General features: G+C 38.0%; 1 protein-coding gene across 1 annotated transcript in view; it reads right to left on the reverse strand.

Annotated features, from left to right (window-relative positions):
* Positions 1-19,533, reverse strand: part of LOC150102584 (inactive ribosomal protein S6 kinase delta-1) — a 519,967-nt gene that overhangs the window by 43,055 nt on the left and 457,379 nt on the right. Inside the window, exon 13 of the mRNA XM_090399211.1 lies at positions 12,516-12,598. Coding sequence (XP_090255337.1) covers positions 12,516-12,598 — 83 coding nt within the window. The remainder of the gene's footprint in view (positions 1-12,515; positions 12,599-19,533) is intronic.

Below are 19,533 nucleotides of genomic sequence, written 5' to 3' on the forward strand. Positions count from 1 at the left end.
CTTGTTCTGCTGTATAAGGCTTTGATTAGGCCACACATGGACTATTGTGTCCAGATTTGGTCACCGGGTTTTCAGAAGGATGAAGAGATGTTGGAAAGGGTTCAAAGGCGACTAACTAAGATAGTTTCTGACCTCTGGAATGTCAAGTATGAGGAAAGATTGAGAAGATGTAATTTGCAGAGTCTGGTGGACAGGAGGAAGAGGGGAGATATGATAGAGACCTACAAGTTGGTAAAGGGTTATTACAGGATCAATGGTGAAAAAGTTCTACAGAGAATAGTGGGAGATCAGGGGAGAACCAGAGGTCATCCCTGGAAACTGTATAAAGAGGGTGTGAGTAGGGGAGTGAGAGGCAGGTTTTTTTCGTGCAGAGTTGTGAATGATTGGAATGCCTTGCCTGAGAGTGTGGTGTCTGCAAGGAGTTTGAGTGTGTTTAAGACACGGTATGATGAGATGTGTGTGTCTGATAAAAGGATCTCCCAGATGAGTCCTTGACTCCATGAGGTCTTGGGGTAATAATAATAATGACTTCTTGGATTCTAAAAATGTAATATAGTCTTGATGTTCTTCAATTCTAATCAAGACAGAATGGCCAGTCTGTCCAAAATAGCAAAGATGACATCAGCAGGGTACTTAATAGATATCAAATAATGAAAGAGGTGGTGTCGTGACGTTCTATTTTCATGTTATGTTCTAAATCCGCCATCTTGGTTCAAGTCACTCTTATCAATATAACAACTAATTGCAAATTGATCACCGATCCAAAAGTAGGGAAATTTATAATTATACTGTGCCACCCTATTTTTAGATTAGTCTATATAAAATAGTAGGATCAATTCTTAATTAAGTTAGCAGTCTCCTCATTTATTTAGGCCGAATTATTTACTATTCCACTTGGGGTTCCTGCAAGATTCGAATATTTATGAACGGTGCAATAAAAAGGAATTCAGGCAAACACAATATTTAGATTAACAAAATAAAACATTTAACATATGATATATATAACAAATACAAGAATTCTGCTTTAAAATGAAACAATACAATTAACTTAATACATCTTGCTAAGTCACTCATGCCAATTCAATGTTCTAAACTTTCACATACAATTCACGCTTCAAGATCACAAGCTTTCTTAACTCAAGTTAATAAAACGAAACTTCTTATTTAATCAGTCTCCACATATCCATCAGCTTTACTTAATGTTTAAATTCACAGGAAGCACTAATCAAGGTAGACAATATTCCAAGCAATCTTATTTCGGACTTTGAACTTCGAAGATATGTTAATGTTAGAATAAACAAACAAATATGACTACTCTTACCAGATACAATCTTCAATACATCAATTAATTGTGAGCACACTTATGAATTAACTTATTTACGTTAGCGGAACACATTAATAAAAATTCTCCAATGATTTAACTGAACTACTGTTAATTGCGCTTCACTACTCAAAAAAAACACATCAATAAGGCACTGATATCTTTCCTTGTTTACTTTTCTCAAACTAGTTAATTTCAATATAATTCTTCTCAGGGCAACATAGAATTAAGACGTAATCCTAGACTAACTGGAACTAATCAGAATTTTCCATTGAATGTCCAGTTCTTTATTTATCCGGATACGGCATTAATTTTCCTATACAACACAGCTGATTTCTCTTGCAGCTAAGTATATGATTCACTATGTTTTGGCTCACTTCTAAACACTATTCTCATGAATTTCTGCCCTAGAGAACTTATAATTTTCTTCCACTTCCTTTGCTTGTATCCTACCTTCCTTCCCGCTCCGCAAAAACTTTCTCTCTTCTCTCTAATTAAAAATCTTCTATATCTTTTCCTCTCCTTTCAGTCCGAAGGTCATGCTCTATTCGACTCGTGCTTGTTTATTTCATGCGTCTCCATGACAACAAATGAACGCAAACATTTCGCTAATGTAATACAATACTCTACTACTACATGAGTGATTACATAACGTTAAATTTTCACAAATAAGAATAAACAGAATATTCAAGCTACTTAATCAGCTTTTTCATTACGTATAGAATTAATTATAATAATACTTTTCGTTACATCTTATATATTTTAGTTATTATAAATTCTGCACATATTATTGCTTAATAAATTAATAGTAGGTTAAGTTTAGAATAAACATTTAAATAGTAATCCTAAATTAAGGAATAATAAATAATTTTTATACAAATCATGATTAATACATAATAAGCAACGTTAAATGTGAATGAAAAAAATAAATTACACAACGTAGTTTCATTCACAATTTAACAGTGGTAATGTATTCTTTGTAGATGGTAGGAAATAAGACAGTTTCCAAGCTGGTGTGAAGGAAGCATATAGATTGAATTTAAGAAGAATCCTTGCTATTTGTTCCAAAGTTCCTTTAAGGTAGGGTATTGAAATTCTTTAAAATCTGCCAGAAGGATGATAATTACCAATAACATTTTGAATGGTAGTTTTGTCAGATGTCTATCAAGTATCCTGCTCATGTCATCTTTGTTATTGTGGACAAACTGGCCATCTGCCTTGATTAGAATTGAAGAGATTTAGAAATTAGCACAATGGACCTCAACAGCATTATGTCAGAAACAGCTGAATACCAACCAAGAGAGAGACAAGTAGCATGATCCATGATCATGGGAAAAAAAAAAAAAAAAAAAAAAACCTGCCTCTCACTCCCCTACGTGCAGCATGTGAATGAGAATCTAAAATTATTGAGTGCAGTAGGGCTGAAAGATGGTGTAGTTTTGGGAGATGATGATGTTGAGAGAAAGAATGTCAAGCGAGAGTCAGTAGCTTGCAGGGAAAGATAGATGCACTGAAAGAAGTGAAAGAATGAGGTATGAGTTCGGAAGCATGAAAAAAGATATTAGTCGATTGGAAACAATGAATGTGAAGCAAATCAGAGTAGGAGTTAGAAAAAGTTATGGGAATAATAAAAGGGGAAAGAATAGGAGACAGTGCAGGAACCAGGTATAAGAAGAGGAGAGGATAGCAAGTAAGCAAGATAACAAGGAAAGAAAGTTCATATTTATGAATTTAGGGACACAAAACACACGTGTTGAAAAGATTATTTTACTGATTAATAATAAAATAATAACTTGACGTTTCGACCCCTGTATTAAGGTCATCATCAGAAGGATACATGTGTATAAGAACCTGTAATTTACCTGTATAGAGTGCAACAGTATGTTGCACTCTATACAGGTAAATTACATCTATGTTGTTAATTAATCTTTTTTCTTAGCATGCCCTCTAGTGATAAAAAAAAAGTAACATACCATACATAGGGGAAACAGGGTGCACCATCCCAATCAAGAAGGATGAACACAAACGACACATAAAATGCCTCCATTTTGGAAAAACCAGCCTATCTGACCACGCACTCCAAACATACCACATAATTGATTGGAAAGGTACCAAGTCCCTACACCTTACCAAAACCTGGCTCGAGCAGAAATTCAAGGAAGCATGTGAAATGTTCAAACATGATCCTAATCTGAATAAAAGTGATGGTCTAACCATTCCAAGAATGTGGAGGAATCATCTGCAACCTTAATAGCAACCACCAGGAAAAATCTCAATACAAGAAGCCTTGGTGAAGTGTTTTTTTTTCTCTTTTTTTTTTTTTTCTCCTGAACATTCAATAGCAACCTGTATGTACAAATCCAGAAGATAATCGTAATATAGCAATATGAACTGTATAATTCCAGAAGAATCCTAGTACGTGAGGACTTTAGCAGAGTTTAGTGTAGTTTTTATTGGTAATTTTTTATATTAAAAAAAAAAATTTTATCACTAGAGGGCAGGCTAAGAAAAAAGATTAGTTAACAACATAGATGTAATTTACCTGTATAGAGTACAACAGCATGTAGCTTGGTTCTTATACACATGTATCCTTCTGATGATGACCTCAATACAGGGGTCGAAACGTCAAGTTATTATTTTATTATTAATCAGTAAAATAATCTTTTCAACACGTATGTTTTGTGTCCCTAAATTCATAAATATGAATGCTGATCACCGTGTAACCTTAAAAGAAAGTGTCAGAGGAGAGAGTGAGTGAGGGATGCAGGTGAGCAAGGAGGAAACAGAGTGGTAAGAGGTGTGATGTATGGAAATTGTGGTGTGAAAGACAGAATACCAGAGGAGTGTTTGCCAGGAGGAACAATAGATGATGTGACTATGATAATTAAACGAGGTGAAAAGTGGATGAGAAGATTGTGGTGGGCACAAATGACTTGAGAAGCAGTGTGAATTGAGTGGAGAGAGGTTGAATCTGACGTTGTAGAAGAAGACTGAGAGCAGAGAGAGAGAGAGAGAGATAGTGAGTATGTTGCCCAGGTATGATAATGTATAGCTGCAGACAAGAGCATCAATAATAAACAGTAATGATAGCCAGAATGTGTCGAAAGAGAGGATTGGATTATGCGTGCTCGGAAGGCATTTGAGGACAGAAAGGAATAGCATGCAAGAGATGGCTTGCATTTGAACGAGAAAGGATGAAGGCATCTGAAGAGAATGTTGTTCTTCGAACAAGTCAGTGTATCGATGCAGTAAAACTAGAATTATCAGAATGGATGGTAACGGGGGGGGGGGGTTGGCCATGGTTGGCACTTCCAGACCACAGGTTATTGGTATTAGTGAATCATGGCTGACTGTAGATGATATAGCTAGTGGGATTGAATGTGATGGGTATAGTGTGTTCAGGAATGACAGGGAGAATAAAATGGGGGGAAGGAGTATTGTTGATGATAGCTGATGAGCTACAGCCAAGGAGAATAGAGTTGAATTGCAGGATAGAGAAAAGAGCACATTTGAGGCCATTTGGTGCGAGATTGTGGCTAGCAGAACTAAATATACAATTGGATGCTGCTATAGACCAGGTGATGGAAAGAGGATGGTGACAGTATGCACAAGCAAATAGAAGAAATGAGTGGAAGGATGGTAATTATTATGGGAGATTTCAACTATGGTCGCACTGATTGGAGCGAGGAGAGGACACACGGGAGGAAGGAATTGGATTTTATGCGGTTATTAAGGGATAACTATCTGCGACAGCATGTAATGGAAAATACTAGGGGTCAGAGAGTGCTTGACCTAGTAATTACATCTGAGGATTTGGCTGTAACAAATATGACCACATTGCCAATTGGTGAGAGTGATCATAGGGTCTTGACTTGGGAGGTGGCTAAAGGTGTGAAATTTTCAATTAAGACAGGGTACATGTGGAATTATCGGGCTGGAAAGTATGACAAGATTAGGAGTTTGATTGGTTCAGTGCCATGGCATGTACAACTGCAAGGACTAGAAGTTGATAGTGCATGAAAGGCAGTTAAGAAGCAATGGCTGACTGTATACCAAGAGTCCGAATAATAAATCAAGTAGGGGTTAAATGGATGAATAACACCATTAAGCTTGAGCTGCAAAATAAGAAACAACTATGGAGGGAATTTAAGGAGAAAGGTAACCGGCAGGCACATGAACGGTATAAAGAGCAGGCCAGAAGGGTAACGAGTGTGGTAAGAAAAGCAAAAAAGGATTACGAAAGAACATTGGCCATGCAGGCTAAAGAGAATTCTAAACAGTTCTTTAGATATGTAGCAAGTAAAAGGAAAAATGTACATGGCAGAATGATTTTAAAGAATGCCGATGGTAGGGAGGTAACTGAATCAGTTGATACAGTTGAGTTACTGAGTGAGCACTTTGCAAGTATATATCATCCAGGTGGTGACATTGCAGAAACGAATAAACCAGTAGATTATACGGGAATTGTGGTGAATGAAGTGGAGGTGAGTAGTCTATTGCATAACCTCAATGTCAATACATCCGTGGGATTGGATGGTATACCAGCTCGTGTCGTACGAGAAGCAGCTAAAGAATTGTCAGTACCCTTGACTATTTTGTTTAATTTGAGTCTCGGGTCTGGGTTAGTCCCGAAGGGGTGGAAAGAGGGGGAAAATAGTTCCACTGCATAAAGGTGGTTCCAAGACTGCTGTTGTACATTACCGACCGATTAGCATATCAGGAATCATTGTCAAGGCCTTAGAGAAATTAGTCAAGAAAAGAATACAGGATTGCATAGATGAAAATGGGATATTGTATGGGGGACAACATGATTTTGTGAAGGGTAGATCATGCCTCAGTAACTTGCTCACGTTTTATAACACAGTAACGGCTGAACTGGATAGGGGTAATGGGTTTACAGTGATACTACTGGACCTTGCCAAGGCCTCTGACAGGATACCACATGGAACCCTAATCAGTAAACTGGAGCAGATGGGGACAGATATAGGGTTGGTGAGATGGATAGGAGGGTGGTTGATGGAGAGATACCAGAGAGTGGTTTATGCAGGAGTGGAGTCTAAAAGATGGCTTGTGACTAGTGGTATGCCACAGGGCTCTGTTCTTGGACCACTGCTTTTCAATTTGTTCATCAATGATATAGGAAAGGATTTGAAAGGAAGTGTTCACTTGTTCAGCTGATGATGCAAAGTTGGGTAGAGCAATTGTGAGTGCACAGGATGTCAAAATTTTACAGGATGATTTGGATAGTTTGGAGGACTGGGCTAGGAAAAATGGATGTCAATTTAATGTGCCAAAGTGTAAGGTTATGCACTTTGGGGTGAAAAGAATAGCAGCAGTATATCGCATTGGTGGAACCGTACTCCAGGAGATTGACGAGGCCAGGGATTTGGGAGTGTTGGTGGATAGGGAATTGAAGTTTAGGGGGCACATTGCAAAAGTGACTAAATCAGCTCATCAAATCACTTGGCTTCTGAAAAATACTTTAACATACAGAGACAAACAAGTTGTTGTTCCTCTGTATCGAGCCTTGATAAGACCCCCATCTGGACTACTGTGCCCAATTATGGGCACCAGGGTTTCTTCGTGATGGGGAGTAAGTGGAGAGGATCCAGAGACGAGTGACCAAGATGATAGAAGGTCTGTGGAATGAACCTTATGAGAATAGGCTGAAGATTTGTGGGTTGCAGAGATTGGACGATAGGCGAAGGAGGGGTGATATGATTGAGACATTCAAATTACTGAAGGATTTCTATAAGATTGATCCAGAAGATATTTTTGAAAATATGACTGGTGGTGGGAGGACTAGGGGCCATGCATGGAAGCTGGGCAAGAGCGTGGTTGACAAGGGTGTTAGAGCTAGGTTTTTTACTTGGAGAGTGGTGAATGAGTGGAATAAGCTTCCAGAGTCTGTTGTGGGTGCTATGACCATGAATGAGTTCAAGGCAAGGTATGATAGATACCGTGTCAATGTCGAATAGTTGTTCTTGACATGATGTTAGGGCCTCCCTCGATGAGTCTGTCGACTCCTTGCGGTTGCCCGGAACAACAACAATAATAATAATAAAACTCTCAAAAACCTTCTTATTGGTCAGGCTTGAAGTCCATGGGATTCTTAATAGTCTCCTCCACATCCATAATTCAAATTAATCAATTTGCTTTCTCTCTGGCATCTTAATAATTCAGGTTTTCACATCCATATATCACTACTGAAAATACCATTGCTTTGGCAATTCTAACTTTCTTGGCTTTACTCATACCCTTATCTTTCATAATTTTTGTCAGGTTTAACAGAGATTTTTCCTCCCCATGACTATCTTTTAATTTCATCTTCACATTTATCATTATTTCTGATTCTGCACTCCAATAAATTATAACTTTTAACAATTTCTATTTTATCTCCCTCTATTTTAAGTTCATTTAAATTGCAAAAAGCCATCACTTTTGTTTTGCTGATATGTAAATTAGCCCACTTTGTTACTTTCCCTCTTAACCAGTAGAATTGACAACTCCAGATCTTCCTTAGTTTCTGCTATGAGGGTTGTATCATCTTCATGTCTTAAATTATTTCTTTTTCTGCCACCAGTCTTAATTCCAACTTGATCTTTATCTATGTTAGCCATTCTCATAATATATTCACTATAAATATTAAAAATATAGGGTAGTATACAACCTTGTTGCATCCCTTTTTCCACTTGAACACCGTCTGTTTCCCCAAAGACTGATTTTATCGAAGTTTCTTGGTTTGTCATACAGCTCTCTCAGCAAGAGAATTAGATGCACAGGAAATCCCACTGATATCATTACGATCCATAGTGTGTTGTGATCCATGCAATCTAAAACTTTTTTATAAATAAAACAGATGACTACTTCCTTCTGAAATTCTCTTGTACTTTTCATAATCCATCTCATGTTTGCTATTTGGTCTCTAGTTCCTCACCTAAAGTCTGCCTGCTCTTGGGAATTTCTCTATTCACATATATTTCCAGCCCTTGTTGGATCACTTTCAGCATAATTTTACTTGTATGGGAAATTAAAGCGATAGTTATATAATTCTCAAAATCTCTGGGATTTGAGTTTTTTGGAATTAGGATGAATACTGATGTTTTCCAATCACTAGGCCAGTATATTTTCTTCCAAACCTGATGACAAATTTCAGTTAATATATTTACTACTTCATCCCCAGCTGCTCTCAATAATTCCACTGACACTCCATCAGCTCCATTTGGCAGCAGTTCCATTGCTGATATCGCTTCACTTTTCATTATCATGGGTTCCTCAACAAATTCTCTTTCAATATTATTATCTTTCATGTACAAATCCTCTACATACCATACTCTTTCCATCTTTTTTTCGCTGTTCCTTCTTCCATCAGACATTTTCCCAAATTACTTTTCACAACTTGTAATCTAGGGATAAACTTCCATGTAACATCATTTATTTTTCTAAACGGATCTCTTGTTCTACCCATAATGTTGCTTTCTTCAATTTCCTTGCACCTTTTGTTGCAAGAACAAAACAAAAGATGATAATAATAAATTTAATTTAATCCTTTATCCAAGTGTGAGCAAGCAAAGTTTGCGCCTGAAAATATCTTCATCTTCAGAACTGAATATGGTGTTGTACTACCTTACTGGGGGTAAGGTAGTACAACTCCAGGCAACTCATAGCAAAGGTGGAGTAAGTTACCACCACTCCTATCCCAGTATCTCCCATAATGCAAAACACATCTCTATGCGGATATGTATAATGTTATGCATTAAGGGATTGGCCACTACCCAGACTAGTTTCGACCTTTATTGAGGTCTCTTCAGTGGGAGCCAGGCCCAGTGTTGGAGATACCAGGCAGAAGCAATAGTGAGGTCATCTTTACCTATAGAAGTTGCCAAAAGGTGTGCCACCTTTTTTTTTTTTTTTATTATTAAATTACTCTAGATTTAGAGAAAGATGTTGAAAGTTTATTTTTCACTTGGTTAGATTATAATAAATTTAGTTTAATCCTTTATCCAAGTGTGAACAAAGAAAGTTTGTGCCTGAAAATATCTTCAGGACTGAATATGGTGTTGTACTACCTTACTGGGGTAAGGTAGTACAACTCCGGGCAACTCGTAGCAAAGGTGGAGCAAGCTACCAACACTCCTATCCCAGTATCTCCCATAATGCAAAACACATCTCCTTGCAGATATGTATAATGTTATGCATTAAGGGATTGGCCACTACCCAGACTAGTTTTGACCTTTATTGAGCAAGTTGTACTACCTTACTGGGGTAAGGTAGTACAACTCTGGGCAACTCGTAGAAAAGGTGGAGCAAGCTACCAACACTCCTATCCCAGTATCTTCCATAATGCAAAACACATCTCCTTGCAGATATGTATAATGTTATGCATTAAGGGATTGGCCACTACCCAGACTAGTTTCGACCTTTATTGAGGCTCTTCAGTGGGAGCCAGGCCCAGTGTTGGAGATACCAGGCAGAAGCAATAGCGAGATCATCTTTACCTATAGGAGTTGCCGAAAGGTTTGCCACCTTTTTTTATTAAATTACTCTGGATTTAGAGAAAGATATTGAAAGTTTATTTTTCACTTGGTTAGATTATAATAAATTTAGTTTAATCCTTTATCCAAGTGTGAGCACACAAAAGATGTTTAGATGATTTTCCTTATCTTTACTACTTTACTTAGTCTTCTTTGCTGTTTCTATGACTGTACAGTTTGTTTCTTCCCACAGTTCTTCTAATTCTCTTCCTGTCGTCTCCAAACTTTTTACTTTCTTTCTGACTTACTTCCAATGCTTCATTTATATGATTTAATTCAAATCTGATACTGTCCTTAATTTCAATTTAACTTCAGCTATCAAACATTCATGATCTGTCCCACAGTTTGCACCATGTAATGTTTTTGCTGCTTGGATAGCACTTCTCCACCTTCTGCTGGCAACAATATAATCTATCCGATTTCTGTATTCACCATTAGGTGAAGTCCATGTGTACAATCTTCTTTTATGTTGTTGAAAGCAACTGCTCTTGACACAAAATTCCAACATCCTTTCTCCTGGTTCATTCATCCCAAAACCAAATTTTCCAGATGCCTTGTTCTTCTTTTTCTGCCACGTTTACATTCCAATCACTTAATATCAAGAGAAAATCTGTTTTCTCAATACTGTATACTAATGTTGTATGCAGCTGTAAAATTCTTCTACCTCATCTTCACTTGAATCTGCAGTGGGTGCACACCTGTATGAGTGTAACATTCACTGGATATGCCTTTATTCTGATTAGAATTAATTAGAATTATTTATGTATTCTCTTCTAACTGTGAATGCTACTTCCTTTCTTCGAAAGTTTCAAGAGTAATACATCATGAAATCATCGGTATCAAAGTGACCCATTCCTGTCCATCTCAGTTCACTAATTCCTAAAATCTTAACTCAAGTTCTTATTTCTTTCTTTACCAGTTCCAGTTTTCTTTAATACATGCTTCTTACATTTCATATTCCTATTTTATGTAAATTAGTAAAGTGGAAGCACCTTCTTCTGAGACTAACTCAACCAGAAGTTGAACTTCAGAAGACTTTGATCCACTGTCATCATTCTTGTTAACTTCATTGGAAGTTCTTCTCTGCTCTTCCCAGTATTCATTTCAATGCCTTCTAACCTGGGTATTCCATCTTCTGTCACCATATTACAATAACTTATTCCTCTGTTCATAAGGTTTCGTTAACTACAGCAGTATAAACTGGGAAGATTAAACTGCGTGTAGTAGTACTAGGGGAATGGAATTTTTGGAATTCTTGATGGAAAAATGTTTCAGGCAACATGTAATAGAAAGAACATGAGTTTAAGAGTTTGGAAATGGTCATAGCATCAGAAGATCTGATTATAACAGATGGCATCTCTGCTCCCAGTTGGAGAAAGTGACCACATAGTTTAGACTTGGAAGATGAATAGACATGCAAGAGTATCTAAGAAAAAGGGATGTATATAAGGCAGTTGATTATAATAATCTTAGAAATCAGCTTAGGTCAGTTCCATGGATGGAGGAATTGGAAGGATGAGATATCATCAATGCTTGTGAACTGGTTTAGGAATATTTATTAGCAGCAATGGCAAGTTGTATACCAAAGAGAAGTGTTAAAAATGATATCAGGATCGTGAAATACTGATTATGAAGATAGACTGAGAATTCATAGACTGCTGATACTAGCAAACAGGAGAAAGAGGGATGACATGATTGAAACTTGCAAACTTCTGAAAGGGTCATACAGGAATTCAGTAGATGGAATTTTTTATTTTATGGAGGGTGGGGAAAAGATGCGAGAACATCCTTGGAAGTTGAGAATGAATACTGTCAAAAAGAGGGTGAGGGCTAGATATTCTCTCATAGAGTTGTGTGTGATTGGAATGGATTGCAATTGGATGTGATTTGTGGCCTCCTTTGATGAATCCTTGACTCCCTGGAGGTCTCTGTTACTACTACTACTAATAATAATAATAAAAATAATAAAAGATGAAGACATGGAATCGTGGGCAGAGGCTGTGTTATTTAAGTAATGCAATACATTGGCAAGAGCCTCCATAGCTCAGTCGGTATAGATGAAGCCCTTTGGTCGGAAAGACCTGGGTTCAATTCCTGTCCAAGACGTGAGGAATCTTTATCTGGTCTGTTTTGGCTAAATGTGAGTTAGCTGGTCTAATATGGAGGTAGGGGATTTTTTCGCCCAGAAACTCGGGTTTTTCGTCCCCCAGAACAGGCAAACCGGCTCCGCGAACACACACATCTACAGACATACCAGGGGGTATAGGGCCAACCACCTTACCCTCGAGATAGTCAGGGTTGAGAAGTCTACAGCTAAGAACCTCAATGGTTCGTGAAAGCTTAAGAAGAAGAATATATTGGCAACTCTGATGCTGAAAGTTGCATATAAACTCTCTGGTCAATTCTGAAACATTTTAAGTTTCAAATTTAATTATTTGCTATGAAATAAAATTTTAAAAATGAAAAAATTTTTCATTTTTGAATTTAGGCCACAATTTCAACAATTGTTTAGTATGAACTATATAATTATATATTATATAATCTCTAGAATATGAGGTTGGTTTTCTTCATAAAAAAAAAAAAAATTGATAAAAGTAATAATTTAAAAATAGTAACATAAGATTAAAATCACTATTTAATGCAAATGATATGATACATACTCTCCCTGTAAGTAATTCAAATAGTAATGCACCAAGACTCCACCAGTCACATGCAGATGTCACTGGAAAAATGCTACCAGCCTCTGTAAGGATAAAAAATAAATGTATTACAACACGAGCCTGTTCAATTATTTATTCCAAATTAGAGGTGATTCCTTATTCAACTAATGTTATTTAATGCCGGAAAAAAAAATATAATTAGACATCCTGGTGTTTAGGCTTATACATTGATTCTCATGCATTATGTTGTTTCAAGAAATTGACAACATAGGCTAGATAACTAAAAATTTTAATTACTTTCTATATTTCAACAAAGTTGAATTGCATCTTCAGGGATTAATACATCAGTATCCAACATGTGCATGCAGGCACACTTCAGTAACAAAGACAGAACAGGAGATATTCAGGCTGGCCTAAAGTCCACTAATTATGCCACCTATTGGCTTTGTATCCTGCAGCCGCAACAGTTCCTACTGTGGCCAAACAGGCAGGACAGCCAACATCCATATATCATAACACCAAGACTAACTCAAGTTTCACCACTACAGCTACTCAGGATTAATAGACCATGCCCTGGATACCTGGCACAGAATTCATTGGAAAAAAGCCACCTTACTTCAACGATGCAAATTTAAATCTGAGGGGCCTTTCCTCAAATCTCCTGCAATTCTTAGCAAGTTTTGTTTAGGTTGGAATACTTACTAAGAATTGCAGGAGATTTGAGGCTCAAACTGCCTCTCATAGGGGGGGGGGGGCTCTCAAAGTGTGACATTTGTATTCTACCAAACACTATGCTCAGTATTTTTGGCTTTTTATTGTAGTATTAATGCAAAGTCAAAACTGTCCCTTAGATATGCTTGCTTTCTATTAAATGTTTCAATTACAATTTAAAATAATTTTCATTATTATAACTTTCTTGTAATGAATAATGAATATCAATATTAAACTGAATCAATTTCTGCTAAATATAACAAGCATAATCATGATAAAAATTCCTGATATGTACCCACAGGAGTGTACACGATAATTATAATAGTACTACATGAAAAATTAATGCCATTACTAACTTTATAACAAGCATATATTATAAAATATTGTTAATAAAATTAGTATAATTAAAATGTCAAAATCAGTTTAACTTAATATTTATTTTGATTTTTCATTTGACAAAAATAAAAATTAATTCATAAGTTCTATCAAAGTGAGTACACAAAGAAAATCATACTAATTAGGTGGCATTAATACCCACACACATAATACTAAGCATACTTCTCTTTGTATAATTGCAAGCAAGCAATTATAAAACTTTATGTTCAGGATACGGATTTAAAACAATTATTATTATTATTGCATCCTCTATGGAGTCAGCAGATTCATCATAGGAGGTTCATTGAACTCGCAACATATTTATCATATCGAATCTTAGAATCCTTAACACTCCTTGCATTAACATCACATTCTGGTAATGCATTCCATTCCCTGACAATTCTCCATGTAAAAAATCTACTCCCCACACGCTTACATAACTTTCAGGGATGACTTCTAGTTTTTTCTCCTCTCACCTTCAACTCTTTTTATAATCTCATCTGGATTAATCCAATAAAACCCTCTTCACTAAGTTAAATGTATCTATCATATCAACTCTTTTACTCCTATCCACCAAACTCTGCAATCCAAATTTTTTTTCAATCTTTCTCCATAGCTGGCAGTTGAAAGTCCTGATAATAGACCTCTATTTGACTGTGTCAAAGTCGCCTCGTCTAAAGAATATTACCGAGCTTATTAAGGTAGCAAGATTAGAAAAAGAGCTTAAAGGTAATGGACCATATACATTTTTTGCTCCAAGCCAGTGTGCTTTTGAGAAGTTGCCAGCTGAAGAATACAAAAGATTACAGAAGGATCCTAAAGCAGCAAAAGATTTTCTTTTGCGTCACTTGGTGAAAGGAACACTGTATACAACAGGAGTTGAAGATGAAATGATAGTCAAGGCAGAAGATGACAGCAATTTACTCCTAAATATTCTCCCAAACTGTGTAACAGTGAATCGTGCAAATATTCTATATGCTGATATAACTACAACCAATGGAGTCCTACATATCACAGATAAAATCCTGTAAAGTGATCTGAATTTTCTAAAGGTTACCAAGGAAAGATAAAACCTAAGAGTGGCAAAAGGAACAGATTATAAAATTTACGTGACTGAGAATTAAGTTACACTGAAATGGTACATAATGTCAAGTGAAATTCCTAGATATGCAATGTACAAAGACTTTCTTCTTAAATCTAAAAAAAGTAACTTCAGAGATGTAACAATGCCAAAGCACAGCAAGGTTTTGCCGTGGGAATGAATCCAAAGAATGGAGCCCAAAATTTTTTTATGTTGTCTTGTTTAAATCATTTGCCTTGGTGCCTACAAACTGAAATTATGCCTTGGGATTTGATAATGTTTGGCAAAGAATGTAAACAGATGTGTATTAATTTAATACTACATATTTGTTTCAATAATGTTTAAAGGTCTACAGTTCTAAACTATGGTTCCACAGATCTGCATTTTTGATACATAAAACAGCATAACATTAAATAGAGAGAGAAGAAACCTTCTAGAAAATAGGTATAATTGTTTAAATTATACTGTATTTATTGTGCCCAGTGAATAAAATTAATTAATAAACAGTGACAAAAAAAAAAAAATAAAAATATCTATTTGCTTTCCTGGACACACCAGATACAAAGGAGGAGCATACTGGATATTTAACAACAGCCTACTAAAGGATACAGAATATCTCAGAACCTCTAAAATCTATATCGAAACTCTCATCAGAGATATACCTACTTCACAATCAATTTCCGAGTGGTGGTCGCTTTTTAAATCCAAAGTTAAGGTATTCACCCAAAAATATAGTCACCGAAGAAATTTGAATAAGCATTCAGCCCTTAAAAATTTGCAACAACAACAGCAATTGCATCATCCAGAATCTGAGGAATACCAGTCCCTAGAAGCCACCATATGCTCACACCTAGAGCACTCTGCAAGAGGAGCACTAATAAGAGCACGACGCAAACATATTAACTTCGCAGATGCCCCTACAAAGTATTTCTTTTCACTAGAAAAACGCCAACAAGAGTGCACCACTATATCTGCTATTAAAACAGATAATGGAAACCCCCCCCCCCCCCCACCCCCCCCCCCCCCCACCCCCCCCCCCCCCCACCCCCCCCCCCCCCCACCCCCCCCCCCCCCCACCCCCCCCCCCCCCCACCCCCCCCCCCCCCCACCCCCCCCCCCCCCCACCCCCCCCCCCCCCCACCCCCCCCCCCCCCCACCCCCCCCCCCCCCCACCCCCCCCCCCCCCCACCCCCCCCCCCCCCCACCCCCCCCCCCCCCCACCCCCCCCCCCCCCCACCCCCCCCCCCCCCCACCCCCCCCCCCCCCCACCCCCCCCCCCCCCCACCCCCCCCCCCCCCCACCCCCCCCCCCCCCCACCCCCCCCCCCCCCCACCCCCCCCCCCCCCCACCCCCCCCCCCCCCCACCCCCCCCCCCCCCCACCCCCCCCCCCCCCCACCCCCCCCCCCCCCCACCCCCCCCCCCCCCCACCCCCCCCCCCCCCCACCCCCCCCCCCCCCCACCCCCCCCCCCCCCCACCCCCCCCCCCCCCCACCCACTCAATTTCAGAACAATAGTCCAAGTGTGGGGTCAGCCCACACTTGGACTATATAGTGCTTTATATAGTGGTACCACCACTTCTTTATCCCTATATGTTAGAGTACTTCTTATCAAAGCAGCATTACGATGTGCAGCCTTTGCGGCACCAGCAATACGCCCTCTAAATTTCAGTCTACTGTCAAAAACTTCCTGCACTATGGCACTGTCAATATAGTACACAGCCTTATATTTCTGCGCTCCAAAATGCAGCACCTTGTACTTACCGATATTAAAATTACAACTTCAGTCCTATATCCAAGTCAAAAATCTATTCAAATTAACATCAGCAGTGCTACTTATTCTTGGACTATCTATATAGATAGCAAGCATACCTAAGGGTCTATCTATCTATATAGATAGACCTTGGACTATTGTCCTCAATTTCAGAACAATAGTCCAAGTGTGGGGTCAGCCCACACTTGGACTATATAGTGCTTTATATAGTGGTACCACCACTTCTTTATCCCTATATGTTAGAGTACTTCTTATCAAAGCAGCATTACGATGTGCAGCCTTTGCGGCACCAGCAATACGCCCTCTAAATTTCAGTCTACTGTCAAAAACTTCCTGCACTATGGCACTGTCAATATAGTACACAGCCTTATATTTCTGCGCTCCAAAATGCAGCACCTTGTACTTACCGATATTAAAATTACAACTTCAGTCCTATATCCAAGTCAAAAATCTATTCAAATTAACATCAGCAGTGCTACTTATTCTTCCCAACTTTGCATCATCAGCAAATGGCTGAAAATCTCCAGTCAATAGACATGATATATCATTTACAAACAAGTTAAACATCAGGGGCCCAAGAACAGAACCCTGTGGAATAGAAGTGGTTACCCTGCTTTTCTGAGACTCTGCTTCATCATACACAACCTGCTGGTAACGTTCAGAGAACTAATCTCCGATCCATCTAATAAATAAACTATTTATTCCCATCTTCTGCAGCTTGTACATCATAGTTTATCATAAACTATCATGTACGTCATTATACATGATAGTTTACTTATCATGTGGTAAACTATCAAATGCTTTTGCAAAGTCCAAGAATATCACTGTATATAATTCTCCCTTGCCTAACACACCTGTTACCCTACCATAAAATGAATGTAAATTGCTAAAACAGGACCTACCCTTTACAAATTCATGCTGACCATTATACAGAATGCTATGTCCATCAACCTAATCCTGTATTCGTAACCAATCTCTCTAACAACAACAGTTGTTGAATAACGAAATTCAACAAACTCACTCTCCTTGACCACACCTGCCGTTATATAAACTGGTCTATAATTGACACTTTTGTCATAGAACCATGTTTGTGGAGTGATACTATTTAACATTCTTTCCACTCCTTTGATACCCTACTCACTGTAAGACTTTCATTAAATAACCAGGTCAGGGGCATAGCCAACTTCTAAATATACTGTACTGCGTTATTTACACCAGTATGATATATGCTGATAAAGTGGTTGTTCATTAATTCCACTATATCATTTGCAACTATTATTCTGCTGCCATGACTATCCACCAGGGTTCACCTGCCATAGTTATTCTTTCTCTTACTTGTCATATGGCAGAAAAATTCCACTGAGTTAATCTTGGCCTGACTAGCCAATCGCCTCTCATGCTGTACCTTTTATTTCTATACCATGCTTATCACCTTTCTAGCCTGCACTTTATACTCTTCATGGATCCTATCACCACCAACTGTCTTGTACTCCTCCATAACATTTTCTTTTCTAGCAAAGTCTACTTGATTTCACTCCTACTCTATTTATTCATTTAATCCTTAGTTGCAGTTATACATTGCTTTTGTCAGGTCTTGCCATGTGAGTTTCCATGCATTGTCAACATCTTTTCTGCTCAGCTCATCTGTCCAATGTACTGATGATAACTGACTACAGAGCTTCTTATAATCATCTGCTTTTTACTTCCACACAGATCCATTTTTGAAAGAAACCTTTTCTTGTTTCATCACTTCAAAACAAATACTTCATGATCACTCTCACCAACTGGGAGCAGTGTCAACACTTCATTAAAAACTACATCTTGTGAAGTTATCACCAATTCCAAAACAATAAAGCCTTTGGTTGCTTCAGTCGTATGCTGCTTAAGATATTTATCTCTCAGAAATTCAACAAACTCACTCTCCTTGTTCCCATACACTATCGCCTCCTTCCATTCTCTATTCTGGTAATTAAAGTCTCCCAACAGGATCGCTTTCTTTTTATATGCCCAACTAATTTGATTAAATATTTCACAATCAGTATTCTCTGCATTCCCTGGCCTATAACAGCATCCTATCAGATATATTATCCTGTTTATTTCAACTTCACACCACAGAGATTCAAAATTTGTGCATGCACTATCAAGTTATACACTTTGTGGACACAATTCCCCTGAAATCATTAACAGCACTTCTCCCCCCCCTTATCTTTTCACATTTCTATCCTTCTGGAAAACTGTACATCCTTTTTTTTATTCTCGACATCACATCCTCCTCAGACAACCAAGTTTCGCTTATTCCAATTATCTTTGGGCATACTGACTCAATCAATGCAACAAACTCAGCTCTCTTGTTCCAAATATTCCTTACTTTTGCAGAAACATAATAATTTCTATGTCCTTGTGGACATTCTACCCCCAACATACTCTATTCTAGCTGATATGCCACAGCCCTCTCTTCGATCTGACCACTCCCATTTTTCTGATCCTGACTCTGCTTTCCATTCCTACCTGTCTCATCTTCACCTTTATGCATTCCATCATCTTGAGCTGTTGCAACCACATCTTCAACCTCATATCCATCTCCCTACAGGCATACAATCCATTTATTTGTGATATCTTTCTTGACAAGAAGACTCTGATCATTTACTACATTAACTTATTGACTCTGTGCCTTCTCAGAAAACAATAGCCTTTCTAAATGCTCAATACCAAACCCAATCAAATGCAATCCATCAACTTTAATCCATTCAAACTTTCCTTCAAATTCATTCTACAAATTTATAAATTCAATTTGCTTTACTTCATGCAACTCAGTCATCTTACTATTCATTATGTGCTCTCCTTCTCATTTCACTGTTGTCATATCTGGGTAACATGCCTATAACTTTTCCAACAACACCATTATTCTTAACAGGCCATAACAATTTCCTCAAGTCTCTATCAAGATTCTTTTTTTCCCAACTAAATCATTTGTGCCCACAAATACCACTAATTTCGACGGTCTTTCCTTTTCTGCAAAGCATTAGTTATTTGCTTCATTGTTCCACCAGGAAAGCATGTTTGCACCTCTAATGATTGAG

Source organism: Typopeltis vanoorti, chromosome 10 (assembly GCF_054136105.1).
Source record: "Typopeltis vanoorti isolate ZY-2024b chromosome 10, IOZ_Tvanoo_1.0, whole genome shotgun sequence".
NCBI lineage: Eukaryota > Metazoa > Arthropoda > Arachnida > Uropygi > Thelyphonidae > Typopeltis > Typopeltis vanoorti.